At 38.8% G+C, this 13,549-nt stretch overlaps 2 protein-coding genes and 1 long non-coding RNA gene across 4 annotated transcripts; 1 reads left to right on the forward strand and 2 right to left on the reverse strand.

Annotated features, from left to right (window-relative positions):
* Positions 1-3,387: 3,387 nt before the first annotated feature.
* On the forward strand, positions 3,388-5,504 carry LOC137711226 (cytochrome P450 736A117-like). Its single transcript, XM_068450452.2, has 2 exons — positions 3,388-4,514; positions 4,701-5,504. The coding sequence occupies exons 1-2, from the start codon at positions 3,531-3,533 to the stop codon at positions 5,313-5,315; spliced, it is 1,599 nt and encodes a 532-aa protein (XP_068306553.2). The 5' UTR covers positions 3,388-3,530; the 3' UTR covers positions 5,316-5,504.
* A 1,658-nt stretch (positions 5,505-7,162) lies between these two features.
* LOC137710512 (uncharacterized) lies at positions 7,163-8,197 on the reverse strand. The gene is made up of 4 exons (XR_011064980.2): positions 8,054-8,197; positions 7,885-7,952; positions 7,652-7,724; positions 7,163-7,554 (listed from the first exon to the last, which is right to left on the reverse strand). It is a non-coding gene; the product is annotated as an uncharacterized LOC137710512 (long non-coding RNA).
* A 1,472-nt stretch (positions 8,198-9,669) lies between these two features.
* Positions 9,670-12,951, reverse strand: LOC137710511 (Rhodanese/Cell cycle control phosphatase superfamily protein). 2 transcript variants are annotated; one of them, XM_068449553.2, is made up of 10 exons: positions 12,625-12,951; positions 12,302-12,397; positions 11,864-11,971; positions 11,678-11,774; positions 11,400-11,439; positions 11,242-11,316; positions 10,534-10,621; positions 10,365-10,421; positions 10,132-10,204; positions 9,670-10,034 (listed from the first exon to the last, which is right to left on the reverse strand). In XM_068449553.2, the coding sequence occupies exons 1-10, from the start codon at positions 12,784-12,786 to the stop codon at positions 9,931-9,933; spliced, it is 900 nt and encodes a 299-aa protein (XP_068305654.1). In that variant the 5' UTR covers positions 12,787-12,951; the 3' UTR covers positions 9,670-9,930. The 2 variants fall into 2 exon arrangements, with proteins under 2 accessions (XP_068305654.1, XP_068305655.1); XM_068449554.2 differs by having other exon boundaries at positions 10,365-10,432.
* Between the last annotated feature and the right edge of the window lie 598 nt (positions 12,952-13,549).

Here is a 13,549-nt window from a genome sequence, read left to right on the forward strand (position 1 = left end):
AAATTATTAATAGCAGAATTCACAGGACAAATACATTGCTAGGCCAAAAAACCGCTACGAGAGAAAAAGAAGAGAAAAAACTAGTACTAGACTAGAACGTGTTTTACAAGGCATAACTATCCGACAAATTTTGCTAGCTATCTTGTTTGGGTTAATATTTGAACATTGGGCTATAAGTGTGAGAAAGCCCAGAGATGCCAATTAGAAGAAGACTTGCTTGAAGCCTAGCACCAGGTCCAGAGACAAATTGGTGTCTCCCCATTAATGCATAGACCATATGCCTATGATTTAAATGACAAGTGATGGAGACTAACTCACAATTAGCCAAAAATCACTTTTCAGTGGCAATACAATTAAAACGTTGATGACTCAATACCTTTCAGATGCTTTCGGGCAAGAACAAAGTTGTAACAGTCGGGCTAATTGGCCTATAAAAGGAGGAAGAGGCCCCAGAGATAAGGACACTCAACCAATCAAACAAACAAACATACAAACTCTGCTCTCAAGCCAGATTTGCATTCAAAAGCTGAAATCAACCCAAATGCAGTCCTTTTTAGGACAAGCTATCTTTTTCTTTAGTTTAAAAGCTCTACTATCTCCTTCAGTGGTGTAGTATCGATTCCTTTATGTAAACTTGTTTACCATCCATCCCTTTCTAGCCTACAAACCCCTGTAATCACAAAGAGAAGTGACTGTAAGAAGTTCAACCTTGACAGACAGTGAAATCTTGCCCGAAGCTCTTTGTTTGTTCTCTAAATTTGTAGATCTATTACGTAATGCATTCTCCAATATGTATTCAAGTCATATTCACCTGTTTTCCTACTTTAAGAGTCTCATTTGCATCTGAATCTGGTTAGTTTAATGGATATGATATCATTAAAATCAATCAAGAACCAAGCAAACGGCTAAATGGCTTAAAGGGGATCTGGACTCCCTTCATTCGAACATACAAGACTATGAACTAAAAGTCCTTGTTTACAAGGCAAGAAAAAGAACATAATGTGGACTTTTATCCACGACAATCCTTTGATAACAAAAAGTCCGAGTAACTTGGGGCGCAAGTAATTGACTTAAAACACACTTGTTCTACATCTGCTATATTGAGATAGCAGTGACACACCTAGCACTCAGTTAGTTTTGATTGCGAGTATCAAGGCCTACACTTAAAGCCCCACAAAGGTACCTTTCAGAACTAACTTTGTCCTCTTTTTGTAGCACATCAACAAGTAAGAGCCTAACTACACATCCAAAGTGTCTTCGGGAGCTGTGCTGAGATGCCGAGGACCCTTCTCCACGGAAATCTTCGCCACCAACAAATCTACTTCTCATACAGAGCACGCACGCAATCTTCTTTTCGAGGCACTCTGGCTTCCAAAATTGTTATCCTTGGCAAATCTATTCTCTGGTGAACCAATACTGCAAAATGTTGTACATTGATATTCAATCACGTGCTTCAAGCACAAGTGTTTAACCTCAGTGCGACCTTATATCCTGAAGATAATGTCCGAATTGCTGAGCACCAAGAAACAAGGCATCATGAACAAGTTAATCAACACATTATATGTTAAAGGTTAACATGTTAATCAACACATATCATGAAAAAGTTGCAGACTGAGGTACGAGGAATAGTCGGTAACGGAGCACACATAACAGAGGATGATTTGGTAGAAATACACTACTTAAAGGCGGTGGTTAAGGAGACTTTTTGCTTGCATACACCAGTTCCAATACTGGTGCCTAGGCTGTCGACCCAAGATGTGGAAATAGGTGGTTACAAAATCAAATCAAAGACATAAGTGGTGATCAATGCATGGGAAATAGCAAGTGATCCCGAGTTACACAAAAAACCAGAGGAGTTCGAGCCAGAAAGGTTCCCGAATAGAGGGATAGATTATAAAGGGAATGACTTTTAGTTGATTCCGTTCGGAGCTGGTAGGGGGGTCTGTTGGGGAAGAAGTTAGAGTACACAACTCTAGTATAAGTGTTGGAGAGACAACACAAGTAAACAAATTACTTGTATTACACACACAAAATATTACAACACACAAACTCTCAAGAACACTCTTTGAAGCTATGACACTCACTCTTTCTAGAGACAAACTCTAGACCACTCACACTCCTCACAAGACTACTCCTACTTCTCACTCTCACTTAGTCTTCTTAATTGATTGATTTATTGTTGATACAAATGGTGTGGATGCCTTCCTTTTATAGGCATGGATGGAACCTTGGAGAAGTATGGACACATCATGCTAGAGATATCTAGATAATTCCACTAACTTCCTAAGCTAGAATTATCGACACTAATCTTGCATGTTGGTGGAAACCTCATCATTCTTCTATACTCTTCCACCAACTTAAGAACAACATTCTAGTCATTTCTACAAAGGACTACTTTAACTTGGATAATCTAGCTAACTAAGTTTAGTGAATGTTCTAGAATTCTTTATTCTAGATTTGTGCAGGTCTGTCAATGAGATGGGGTTGATTTCTTTAACAGGGTCTGCCCAGAAATTCAGTTTGCCATAGCTGTTAATGAGATTGCCTTAACAAGTAACGTGCACAAGTTCCATTGGAAATTGCATGGTGGAGCGAGCGGGGAGGATTAACTGCTTAAAAGTTAAGTGCACTGCTAAAAATTGGAGGCACATTCTTGTAAATTTTCGACGCCAACTGATGCGCAAAGACAGAGTCAAATCTTGTGTGCGCGCGCGAGCGTGCTCTTGTGACATAAACATAAACATTATGTCTCCATAAAAATCAAGGTGTGATATGCACACACCATTTTTTACTTCTCACACATCTCGAGTTAATTTTTATCCTTCAATCTTCTTCAATTCATCCGATTCGATGGTTGAAAATTGGAAGGGGTGTGAGAAGTAAAAAGGGTTTATGGATATTTCACCCCTAAAAATATCATCAGAGGTGGTATTTTTCTACATTTAAGCTTGATGATATCACCTTCAGATACGAGTTTACATCAAATAGCTTTTCTCTGATCAAACTACAGGATTCGTATGCGTTCCATTTTTAGTTGGAAGGCTGGGCGTGTGAAGATGTCGATGATATCTGCTGCGGAGGACGACGTCTGTTTTATCTATAGTTTCATTACGTAAGCATATCCATTACGTAAACACGAAGATATGTAAAGATCATGAAATCTGTGACCTACTTAAGAATATCCAAAAGATCTTTGTATATTTACAAATCCAAGCAAAAATAAAAAGTCCAAGTTTCATAAAATTTGTCGACATCTGATTTTTCTACAATCTTGTGAGATGAATCCAAGATCTCTGTCACAAATAATGGAGTTACAAGGTCAATGTCAGCAAGTTGGAAAAGCTTTCAAGTTGTCTAGAATTGGTGTGGTCTGCATACGGACTATTCAGCCTTTACGTTGTTTGCTTTTGGGATGATCCTATTCCACACGATACCAAGACCTAAGATCTGTATTTAAACAACAAACAGACACAATTTCCTTCAGTTTCCTAATTAAAACACTTGTTACTGATTCAAAAAGAAGAATTAAGATGCTAAGACATCTCTTACAAATGCCACAACTGCTTGGAACCTCCGACTTGTTGCAGCCTGTTTCCTTCGCGCTTGTGGCCATTTTCCTAATCCTCCTATACAAATGGTCCTCTGCTAGTGCAACCACCGCCAACAACTCCTTACCGCCATCTCCACCAAAGCTCCCCATCATTGGAAACTTTCACCAATTAGGCTTGCACCCACATCGCTCACTTCTAGCCTTATCTAAACGCCATGGCCCTCTTATGCTTCTCCACTTCGGAAGTGTCCCAGTCCTTGTTGTCTCTTCGGCAGAGGCTGCCCGTGAGATCATGAAAACCCATGACATCACATTTTCCAACCGACCCAAGTCCACCATCTATGAGAAGCTTGCCTACAACTACAAAGACATCGCAACAGCCCCTTATGGTGAGTACTGGAGGCAGATGAAAAGTTTATGTGTTTCAAATCTTTTGAGCAACAAAATGGTTCGCTCTTTTCGTGCTGTGAGAGAAGAGGAAACCCAGCACATGATCAACAAAATAAAGGACTCTTGTTCTATATTATCCTCTTCCTCCTCATCATCATCAGTTCTGAATTTACGCGAAATGTTTGTGACGCTTACCAACGATGTGATGTGTAGAGTGGCTCTAGGGAGTAAGTACAGTGGTGAAGAAGGTGGGAAGATGTCTAAGGAGATTATAAAGGAGTTCGTAGAGTTATTGGGAACTACGGATATCGGGGACTATATCCCATGGCTTTCCTGGTTGAGCCATGTCAATGGTTTGCATGCCAAGATAGACAAGGTTGCTAAGCAATTTGACGACTTTCTAGAGAGTGTGGTTCAAGAGCATATCGATCACATGTCCAAGAGTGGAAATGATGAACGTGTTCATGTCGAGAACAAGGAACAAAAGGATTTCGTGGATATTTTGCTTGGGATTCAGGAAGGAAGCTTGGCTGGTTTTTCTCTTGATAGAGTTGGCATAAAGGCTCTCATCTTAGTAAGTTTCTCTATTTGCATCTGATTTGCATATGCATGTGACATTTACATATAATTGGAACTACAAAGTTTACTATAACTGCTTGTAAAAGTCGACAAAGTGACGGAACAAAAAATGAGCTACTGAATCATAAGACTTTTGGATGATTTTACCTGATCAGCCTAAGTTTGGTCATTGTTCATGCAGGATATGTTTATTGCAGGCACTCATACCACATATGCAGTGCTAGAGTGGGCAATGACTGAGCTTTTGAGGCATCCGAGGATCATGAGCAAATTGCAGAATGAGGTACGGGGAATGGTCGGAAACATAACAGACATAATTACAGAGGATGATTTGGTAGGCATGCACTACTTGAAGGCAGTGATCAAGGAGACTCTTCGCTTACATACTCCAGGACCATTACTACTTCCCAGGGTGTCGACACAGGATGTGAAAATAAATGACTACGACATTAAGGCCAAGACACTTGTTATGATCAACGCGTGGGGAATCGGAAGAGATCCTGAAACGTATGAAAACCCAGAGGAGTACGAGCCAGAAAGGTTCTTGAATAACGGTCTAGACTATAAAGGGAATGACTTCCAGTTCATTCCATTTGGAGCTGGCAGGAGGATCTGCCCGGGAATTCAGTTTGCAATATCTATAGATGAGATTGTTCTGGCGAATATCGTGCACAAGTTCAACTGGGCATTGCCCGGTGGAGCAAGTGGCGAGGGTTTTGACATGACTGAATCAAATGGCACAACTGTAATCCTAAAGTATCCTCTCAAAGCTGTTGCTCTTCCATATTTAGGTTGAAAGATAGAGGCGACATTGTCGTATTGGCCTTTGTATTTTATGTCTAACCTAAGGCTCTAAGCCTTCTACCGTCACCTATTATGTTCGCTTTGTCTGTCGCTATTGCCAAAATAATGTAGCACATGCAGTGCCAAAGTATTGTGTGTTCTTTCACCAAAAAAATAAAATAAAAAGTATTATGTGTGTGAATTTATGTTTTTTTTTTTTAACAAACGATATTATCTATATTAAAGGGGTGGAGAGTAGACTAAGCTTCACACTGAGCAAGCCATAATAATGTAATTCAAATTCGTCTGTGGCAAGAATCGAACTTAAGATATTTTACTTACAAGTGGAGATGAATACCACTAGACCGTAGTACTAAGTGGCATGTAACTGAAAGAATTTAAGAAACCACTTACAGTTAATGTTGGAGAGGGAAAGCTCCCTTCCCTCCCTTGTTGATACAAATTGACTGCACGTAGGGTGGGACGAAAATCCATTATTCCGAACCCTGATCGTCGTCTCTTGTGGACAATTAATGGACCGTAAGAGCATTGCCATATTGCTCTATTAATTTGTCATGATGTTGAATTTTACAGACAGAACCAACTATATTTATTCTGATGTGGCTATATATCGATGAACGTTGAATCGTTCAAATCTGGCACTATCGATGAATGTTGAATACTACTTTGTTTCTATATTACCATTCCATAAGGATAATGATCCTCGAGTTTCTTTCTGTGGAGCTCAATAATAGTTCTTTCGATGAATGTTGAATACTACTTTGTCTGGCATATTTCTGTTAGTAAAACAAGGTGGACAATGGTACAAAGTAATTGAGGTGGCTTCCTTGCCGATTGACGACTATTAGCTATTGGATTTTTGGATCAGCGGGTTCGATGGGCTCCACTTTAACGGCGTCGATATTGTTCTTAACTTTACCACCTGCCCAATCTATCATATATAGGATTTTACCACAAAAGGCCTCGGTATTAGTTAGAGTAGGGTAATCATTTTTAAGCCACCTTTGTTGACTTCCCCCACCGATGTGGGACTGCTAAGACGCCCCCTCACGTGTAATCCCATTTAGTGGTTTACATGTGAAGATCCACACATCGACAATTGAAACTCAGAAGTCAGCTCTAATGAAGTTCAGCCTTGTTTTCAACCTTTTCAAGAAGTGACTCTTAAGAACTCAGATGCTGACTCTATGTTAAGAGTCCAAACTTATTTCCAAGCCCACACTTTCTGGTGACAAGCCTTTGGTTTGCACAAGCCCATAATCGTGGACTCTGATACCATGTCGAAATTTATTTTAGATCGATAAGCCCAGGGGGCCCACTCTAACAACACCAATATTGTCCCCAACTTTACTACCTGCCCAATTCGTCAGGTGTGAGATTTTACCACAAAAGGCCTCAGTTTTAGTTAGAGTAGGGTAACCATATTTAAAGCCACCCTTGTTGACTTCTCACACCAATGTGTGAAGCCAAATGACCACACGCTCTCCACATAAATCCGTTGTGTTGTTTACGTGTTAGGCTCAAAAATTTTCCACATGTGAGGGAGTGTGTTGAGAGTGAGTCCCACATTTGATGGAATGATGAACTTGCATGAGTTTATAAGAGGTTAGGCTATTCCTCATATTGCTAATTGGTTTTACGGTAGAATCCAACTTTCTTCATTAGATGCCACCAAAAGCAAGTCTCAGTCAATTGAAATTGATTACGACAACTGGGGGGCCGTACCAGAAACTCCGAGGCACTGAATTTTCGGGTTTAGGCAACGCAAGGAAGAACAAGATGATTCCCTGCTTGCCACGGCATGCGTAAGAAGTTGTTCAAGTTCTGCGCAATATATAATGATGGATAAAAGAAAATTATTAACAGCAGAATTCACAGGACAAATAAATAATGAGAGAAAAAGAAGAGAAAAAACTAGTACTACTGTACTAGACTAGAACGTGTTTTACAAGGCGTAACTGTCCGAAAAAATTTGCTGGCTCAGTCACTGATCTACTTCTCATAGAAAGCACACACGCAATCTTCTTTTTGAGGCACTCTGGCTTCCAAAATTGTTGTCCTTGGCAAATCTATTCTCTGGTGAACCAGTACTGCAAAATGTTGTACCTTGATATTCAATCACGTACTTCAAGCACAAGTGTTTAACCTCAGTGCGACCTTATATCCTGAAGATAATGTCCGAATTGCTGAGCACCAAAAAACAAGGCATCGGCAAGGACAATGACTCCGACCTGTGCCAAAACATCGTTCAAATTGAGATTAGACGCTTGAAAGTGAGGTGACTAAAAACCAGACCACTTTAGCAAACATGTTGAAGAGAATAAGTACCAGCCGGGCAGAGAACACTAATTGGTAACTCCAACCTTCTTTGGCAGCTGCAGCTCTTTGCTGATCTGTCCAACTGTGGATTGGGGATTGAGAAATAAATGCACTTACTGATAAATTTGTATAAGAACTGTCTTAAAATTGTATTTTAATATGCATCAGAATCAAAAGTTAGTGCTCATCACTAGAACGTAGATACCAATTATAGCAAAAAGTGAGCAAGACCAGATAGTTACCCGAGGAATTCTGAAACCCCACCAATTCCAGCAAACTTCAATGGCTGAGGTCCTTCTCTGACAAGATCCTGCTCCCACATAAGATTCGCACCAAAAGCACCGAAAAAGAAAATCTATGTAGAAATGCTAGGTAAAAAAAGAATATCCAAACACTAAAAACCACAACTACCTCTTCTTCAGCAGCCTCTAAACCTCCTTGAACCCAGAAAAGGTTTTTGTAGCCTGCGTTGTACAACTGCTCACAAGCGGCCAGAGATCTGCCATGAAAGTATTGTGTGTGCTTTCACCAAAAAAAATAAAAATAAAAAGTATTATGTGTGTGAATATATGTTTTTTTTTTTTTAACAAACGATATTATCTATACTAAAGGGGTGGAGAGTAGACTAAGCTTCACACTGAGCAAGCCATAATAATGTAATTCAAATTCGTCTGTGGCAAGAATCGAACTTAAGATATTTTACTTACAAGTGGAGATGAATACCACTAGACCGTAGTACTAAGTGGCATGTAACTGAAAGAATTTAAGAAACCACTTACAGTTAATGTTGGAGAGGGAAAGCTCCCTTCCCTCCCTTGTTGATACAAATTGACTGCACGTAGGGTGGGACGAAAATCCATTATTCCGAACCCTGACGTCGTCTCTTGTGGACAATTAATAGACCATAAGAGCATTGCCATATTGCTCTATTAATTTGTCATGATGTTGAATTTTACAGACAGAACCAACTATATTTATTCTGATGTGGCTATATATCGATGAACGTTGAATCGTTCAAATCTAGCACTATCGATGAATGTTGAATACTACTTTGTTTCCGTATTACTATTCCATAAGGATAATGATCCTCGAGTTTCTTTCTGTGGAGCTCAATAATAGTTCTTTCGATGAATGTTGAATACTACTTTGTCTGGCATATTTCTGTTAGTAAAACAAGGTGGACAATGGTACAAAGTAATTGAGGTGGCTTCCTTGCCGATTGACGACTACTAGCTGTTGGATTTTTGGATCAGCGGGTTCAATGGGCTCCACTCTAACGGCATCGATACTGTTCCGAACTTTACCACCTGCCCAATCTATCATATATAGGGTTTTACCACAAAAGGCTTCGGTATTAGTTAGAGTAGGGTAATCATTTTTAAGCCACCTTTGTTGACTTCCCCACCGATGTGGGACTACTAACACGCCCCCTCACGTGTAATCCCATTTAGTAGTGCACATGTGAAGATCCACACATCGACAATTGAAACTCAGAAGTCAGCTCCAATGAAGTTCAGACTTGTTTTCAATCTTTTCAAGAAGTGTGTAACAACTCGTCCCGGGATTTACGGAAGAAAATGAGTATTTTTGTATTTTTACTAAGTTTGGGAGATACTTTCTTTTTTTTAAAATTGTTTTTGAGCCTTAATTGGTGAGCCCAAGGGGCCCACCCCCTGTTTTGTTCCCCGGTTCCTTTCCCTTTCCCTTTTCTTTTATTTTTTTTTTTCTGAAAAGTCTCTCTTCTCCCTCACTCTCTCTTCTCTACCCATGCTCTCTCATTTCCCCCCTCTCGGTGCTCTTTTCTCGGACAAGAACACACACACACACACCCATGCCCACACCTATAGCTCTTTTCTAACCCCGTCGTTGTGTTTTGGACGTCAAATCACGAAGAAACCACCTCGGATACATTTCCCAGTTTTCCGGCGAGCACCGCCCTTTTCGAGGAAATTTCCGGCAAAACCACGGCGAGTTGGCCGGCGTGCAAGGTATCAATCTCTTCGTCTCGCTGAGTACTACAACTTTCCTTTTTGTTTCACCCAATTTCATTGAGTATTGAAGAAGTTATACTCATTTGAATCTTACCCAGTTATACTAGAACGTGTTTTACAAGGCGTAACTGTCTGAAAAAATTTGCTGGCTCAGTCATTGATCTACTTCTCATAGAGAGCACACACGCAATCTTCTTTTTGAGGCACTCTGGCTTCCAAAATTGTTGTCCTTGGCAAATCTATTCTCTGGTGAACCAGTACTGCAAAATGTTGTACCTTGATATTCAATCACGTACTTCAAGCACAAGTGTTTAACCTCAGTGCGACCTTATATCCTGAAGATAATGTCCGAATTGCTGAGCACCAAAAAACAAGGCATCGGCAAGGACAATGACTCCGACCTGTGCCAAAACATCGTTCAAATTGAGATTAGACGCTTGAAAGTGAGGTGACTAAAAACCAGGCCACTTTAGCAAACATGTTGAAGAGAATAAGTACCAGCCGGGCAGAGAACACTAATCGGTAACTCCAACCTTCTTTGGCAGCTGCAGCTCTTTGCTGATCCGTCCAACTGTGGATTGGGGATTGAGAAATAAATGCACTTACTGATAAATTTGTATAAGAACTGTCTTAAAATTGTATTTTAATATGCATCAGAAACAAAAGTTAGTGTTCATCACTAGAACGTAGATACCAATTATAGCAAAAAGTGAGCAAGACCAGATAGTTACCCGAGGAATTCTGAAACCCCACCAATTCCAGCAAACTTCAATGGCTGAGGTCCTTCTCTGACAAGATCCTGCTCCCACATAAGATTCGCACCAAAAGCACCGAGAAAGAAAATTTATGTAGAAATGCTAAGTAAAAAAAGAATATCCAAACACTAAAAACCACAACTACCTCTTCTTCAGCAGCCTCTAAACCTCCTTGAACCCAGAAAAGGTTTTTGTAGCCTGCGTTGTACAACTGCTCACAAGCGGCCAGAGATCTGCCATGAAAGGTGACGGTGATGAAATTTGTGATTGATTCATTCCAATGCAAGTGATTCTCATTGCCTTCTTTTCCTTCATGTATTTAGATCATAGTATGCGGTAGAACTAAAAGTTACAAACTACTCTTCTCCATTCGAGCTGGAGGCAAAAAATTCAACCTGGACCAAAAACATGGGTCCGATGTCTAGAACTTCGCAAAAGAAATCAACGGGTGAACTACGATTTCTCCCTTTTAACCCTTTGACAGTCTCCTCCTAATTTATGTTATCACTTTGTGAGGAGAAGATAGCAAATGATTGGTATAATCTTCATAATTTTGGGAAAACATCTTCATTATAGTTTTCTAAAAGTCTTCCAGTCTTCGAGTCTACTGTTAGCCAATTATGAAAGCGAGGAGACCCATGTATGGATTTGCTACGCACGCTAAATATAGCATGATATAACTACATAATAATTGCAATTACAACCTCAATCCTATGAATTATATGAAAACCAAAATAGAATTACGTCATACAAGAACTTCCAAATGTCTCATTATAAACAAGTTATAACTGCCAAATGTCTCATTATAAACCAGTTATAACTGAAACTACAATCTTTGTAACATACAAAGTACCTCAATCCCTTCTGACATGCAACAATAAGATCTGTATCTTCTGGAAACTTCTCACTAACTTTGTCCACGAACTGGCTGGTGAAAAAACAAGCAATCAATATGAAATTTATCACATGAACAAAGCAAATCACAAGAATAATATGGTTTTTCTGACATACGTGTTATACGACAACATAGGAACGCCACTCCACCAACCCCCTACACAAAATATTATGTCATTTAGGAGTTTAACCACCACCAGGTTCAAAGCAATAAGAGGTTACAGTTCAAACGTCATTTAAGTAGTTTCCCTACAACATATTACAAATATCCTACTATGCTTTGACTATTGATTGAAAACCTATTAATTTGTTAAATTGTATCCAAGAACAAAAATAAAAAGCACATTAGCAATGCATAAGTTAAGAAAGACAGGATAGCAAGAGTTGTATGATACCCATTGTGAAATTCATGAACTTTCTGGAAAGAGTTCCAGCGTCGAATTCATTACCAACGTCAAATATCGGAATCCAGGTTGATCCTTTAACCCATGCCTATAAAACAAGGGGAAATAAGAGATTAATTCAAGAATCATAACAAAGAATACTACAGAGAAGGGGAAAAAAAACATTAAGCTGTGTACCTTTTTGTGTTCTGTAGAGGGACGAACATCAAGAAGGGTTTTGTTAGATAGCTGAATTGCATAGCCGGCTTCCCTTGGTGTTAAAGCTTTAACCTTTCCTTCCCTAACCTGTCCTAACCGGTTAAAACTCCAAATGAACCACAGTTTAACATATCCTAATGAATCAATAAAATTAACAAATCCCAAGTTCAAATCCCTCTATCGTAGTTTAGGTTACTTTCGTGTAGACTATTGCTCGAACAAACAATAACAAATCCCAGTAAGTTCAAACTTAGCATATGCGGAACAAATCATAAAACCTCTACAAACAAAATGGTTGAACTAAAAGAATGTTACTTCTCTTCTTAATTGCCCATTAAGTAGCACACTTAAACAGATTTACACAAAAACTCATTTTGTTTTTTGGTCTTCGAATTCCGAAGGAATCGAGAAACATACCAGAGCTTCCCATCTCTTTTTGGCTGCAGCCATATCCCTCATTTGCTTCAACTCGTAATCTTCACTGTCAGCTTGCATCCGAGTGGCACTCCTCCGCTGAATCAAAAAAGAGAACAAGAATAACCCACATTACAAAACAATCAAAAACAAGAAAATTAAAACAAACCCAAATATTAAAACATGAAAAAGGTGCAGAATTCACATACAAAATGGTAAGTTAACATCAAGGACAAGAACAACCCACATTAGAAAATATACTCAAAACATGAAAATTACCATAAACCCAATAGTTAGAACATGAAAAAGGTGGAGAATTTACATACAAAATTGTAACTTCTGTGAGAGGGTGTGAGTTTTAGGGAAGATGGAGGTGAAATACTTGAAAAATGTGTTCTTTGACATGGTGGTTTGGTGGCTCTTCGTTTCTGAGAACTGGAGCACGAAATTCTGTGAGTATTGAGAGAAGGAAATCCCAGAGCTTCCATTGCCAAAGAGCTCTACGAAACTGAGTTAGGAACCGATGAGAAAATTGGATAAAGTTTTCGGATTTGTGGTATCTTCTGCTGCGATTCGTTTGTTGCCAGTCACAGTCCACCACTGGTATGAAACACTGCGTTTCAAGGACAGAAATAAGTGAAAGTTTTGGATATGGGGTTTTTTTCTTTATTAACATGTATTAATACAATCATCCTCGAGAGTTAGATAGTTATTTTATTATATTTATTTATTTTTTTGAATAAATGATACTATCTTTATTAAATGAATGTATAATGAGTTGAACTTCACAATGGATTAGTAATAATATGATTTAAATTTACCTTTAATGATAATACAATCTAAGATCTCTCACTTATAAGCGGAGAGAAATATATTTAAATAATAACCATACATGCAAGTATTATATTCAATATTGAGATATGAGGAATGCTAAGGGGACTCTTCATGGACTCTTTGTCACCTAACAATTGAGATTACAAACATTATGGAGAGTTCCACTTTTAAAACAATCAATTCTCGTGCTAACATTATAAAATATTAGGTAAAAAAACATGAGATTACAAAGAATCTATGGAGAGTCTCACTTTTAACTTAAAGAGAGTCACTTACCATTTCTCATTGAGATATATATTGACAATAATTTATTTCTGGAAAGTGTTATCAACACTTCAAAAACCTAATTCTACGCTTAAACTTTTTATACTTAAAAAGAAAAATGCTCTTATGAGCAATGCACAATTAGAATTTTGG

Source organism: Pyrus communis, chromosome 6 (assembly GCF_041283825.1).
Source record: "Pyrus communis isolate YQ-2024b chromosome 6, ASM4128382v1, whole genome shotgun sequence".
Taxonomy (NCBI): domain Eukaryota; kingdom Viridiplantae; phylum Streptophyta; class Magnoliopsida; order Rosales; family Rosaceae; genus Pyrus; species Pyrus communis.

Coding starts and splice junctions, on each gene's coding strand:
- LOC137710511 (XM_068449553.2), bottom strand. CDS start 12,786: ATGGAAGCTCTGGGATTTCCTTCTCTCAATACTCACAGAATTTCGTGC. Junction 12,398..12,624: donor CTCACAGAAGTTACAATTTT/GTATGTAAATTC, acceptor TTTTTGATTCAG/CGGAGGAGTGCCACTCGGAT. Junction 10,035..10,131: donor TAGTGTTCTCTGCCCGGCTG/GTACTTATTCTC, acceptor GTTTTGGCACAG/GTCGGAGTCATTGTCCTTGC.
- LOC137711226 (XM_068450452.2), top strand. CDS start 3,531: ATGCTAAGACATCTCTTACAAATGCCACAACTGCTTGGAACCTCCGAC. Junction 4,515..4,700: donor GCATAAAGGCTCTCATCTTA/GTAAGTTTCTCT, acceptor TTGTTCATGCAG/GATATGTTTATTGCAGGCAC.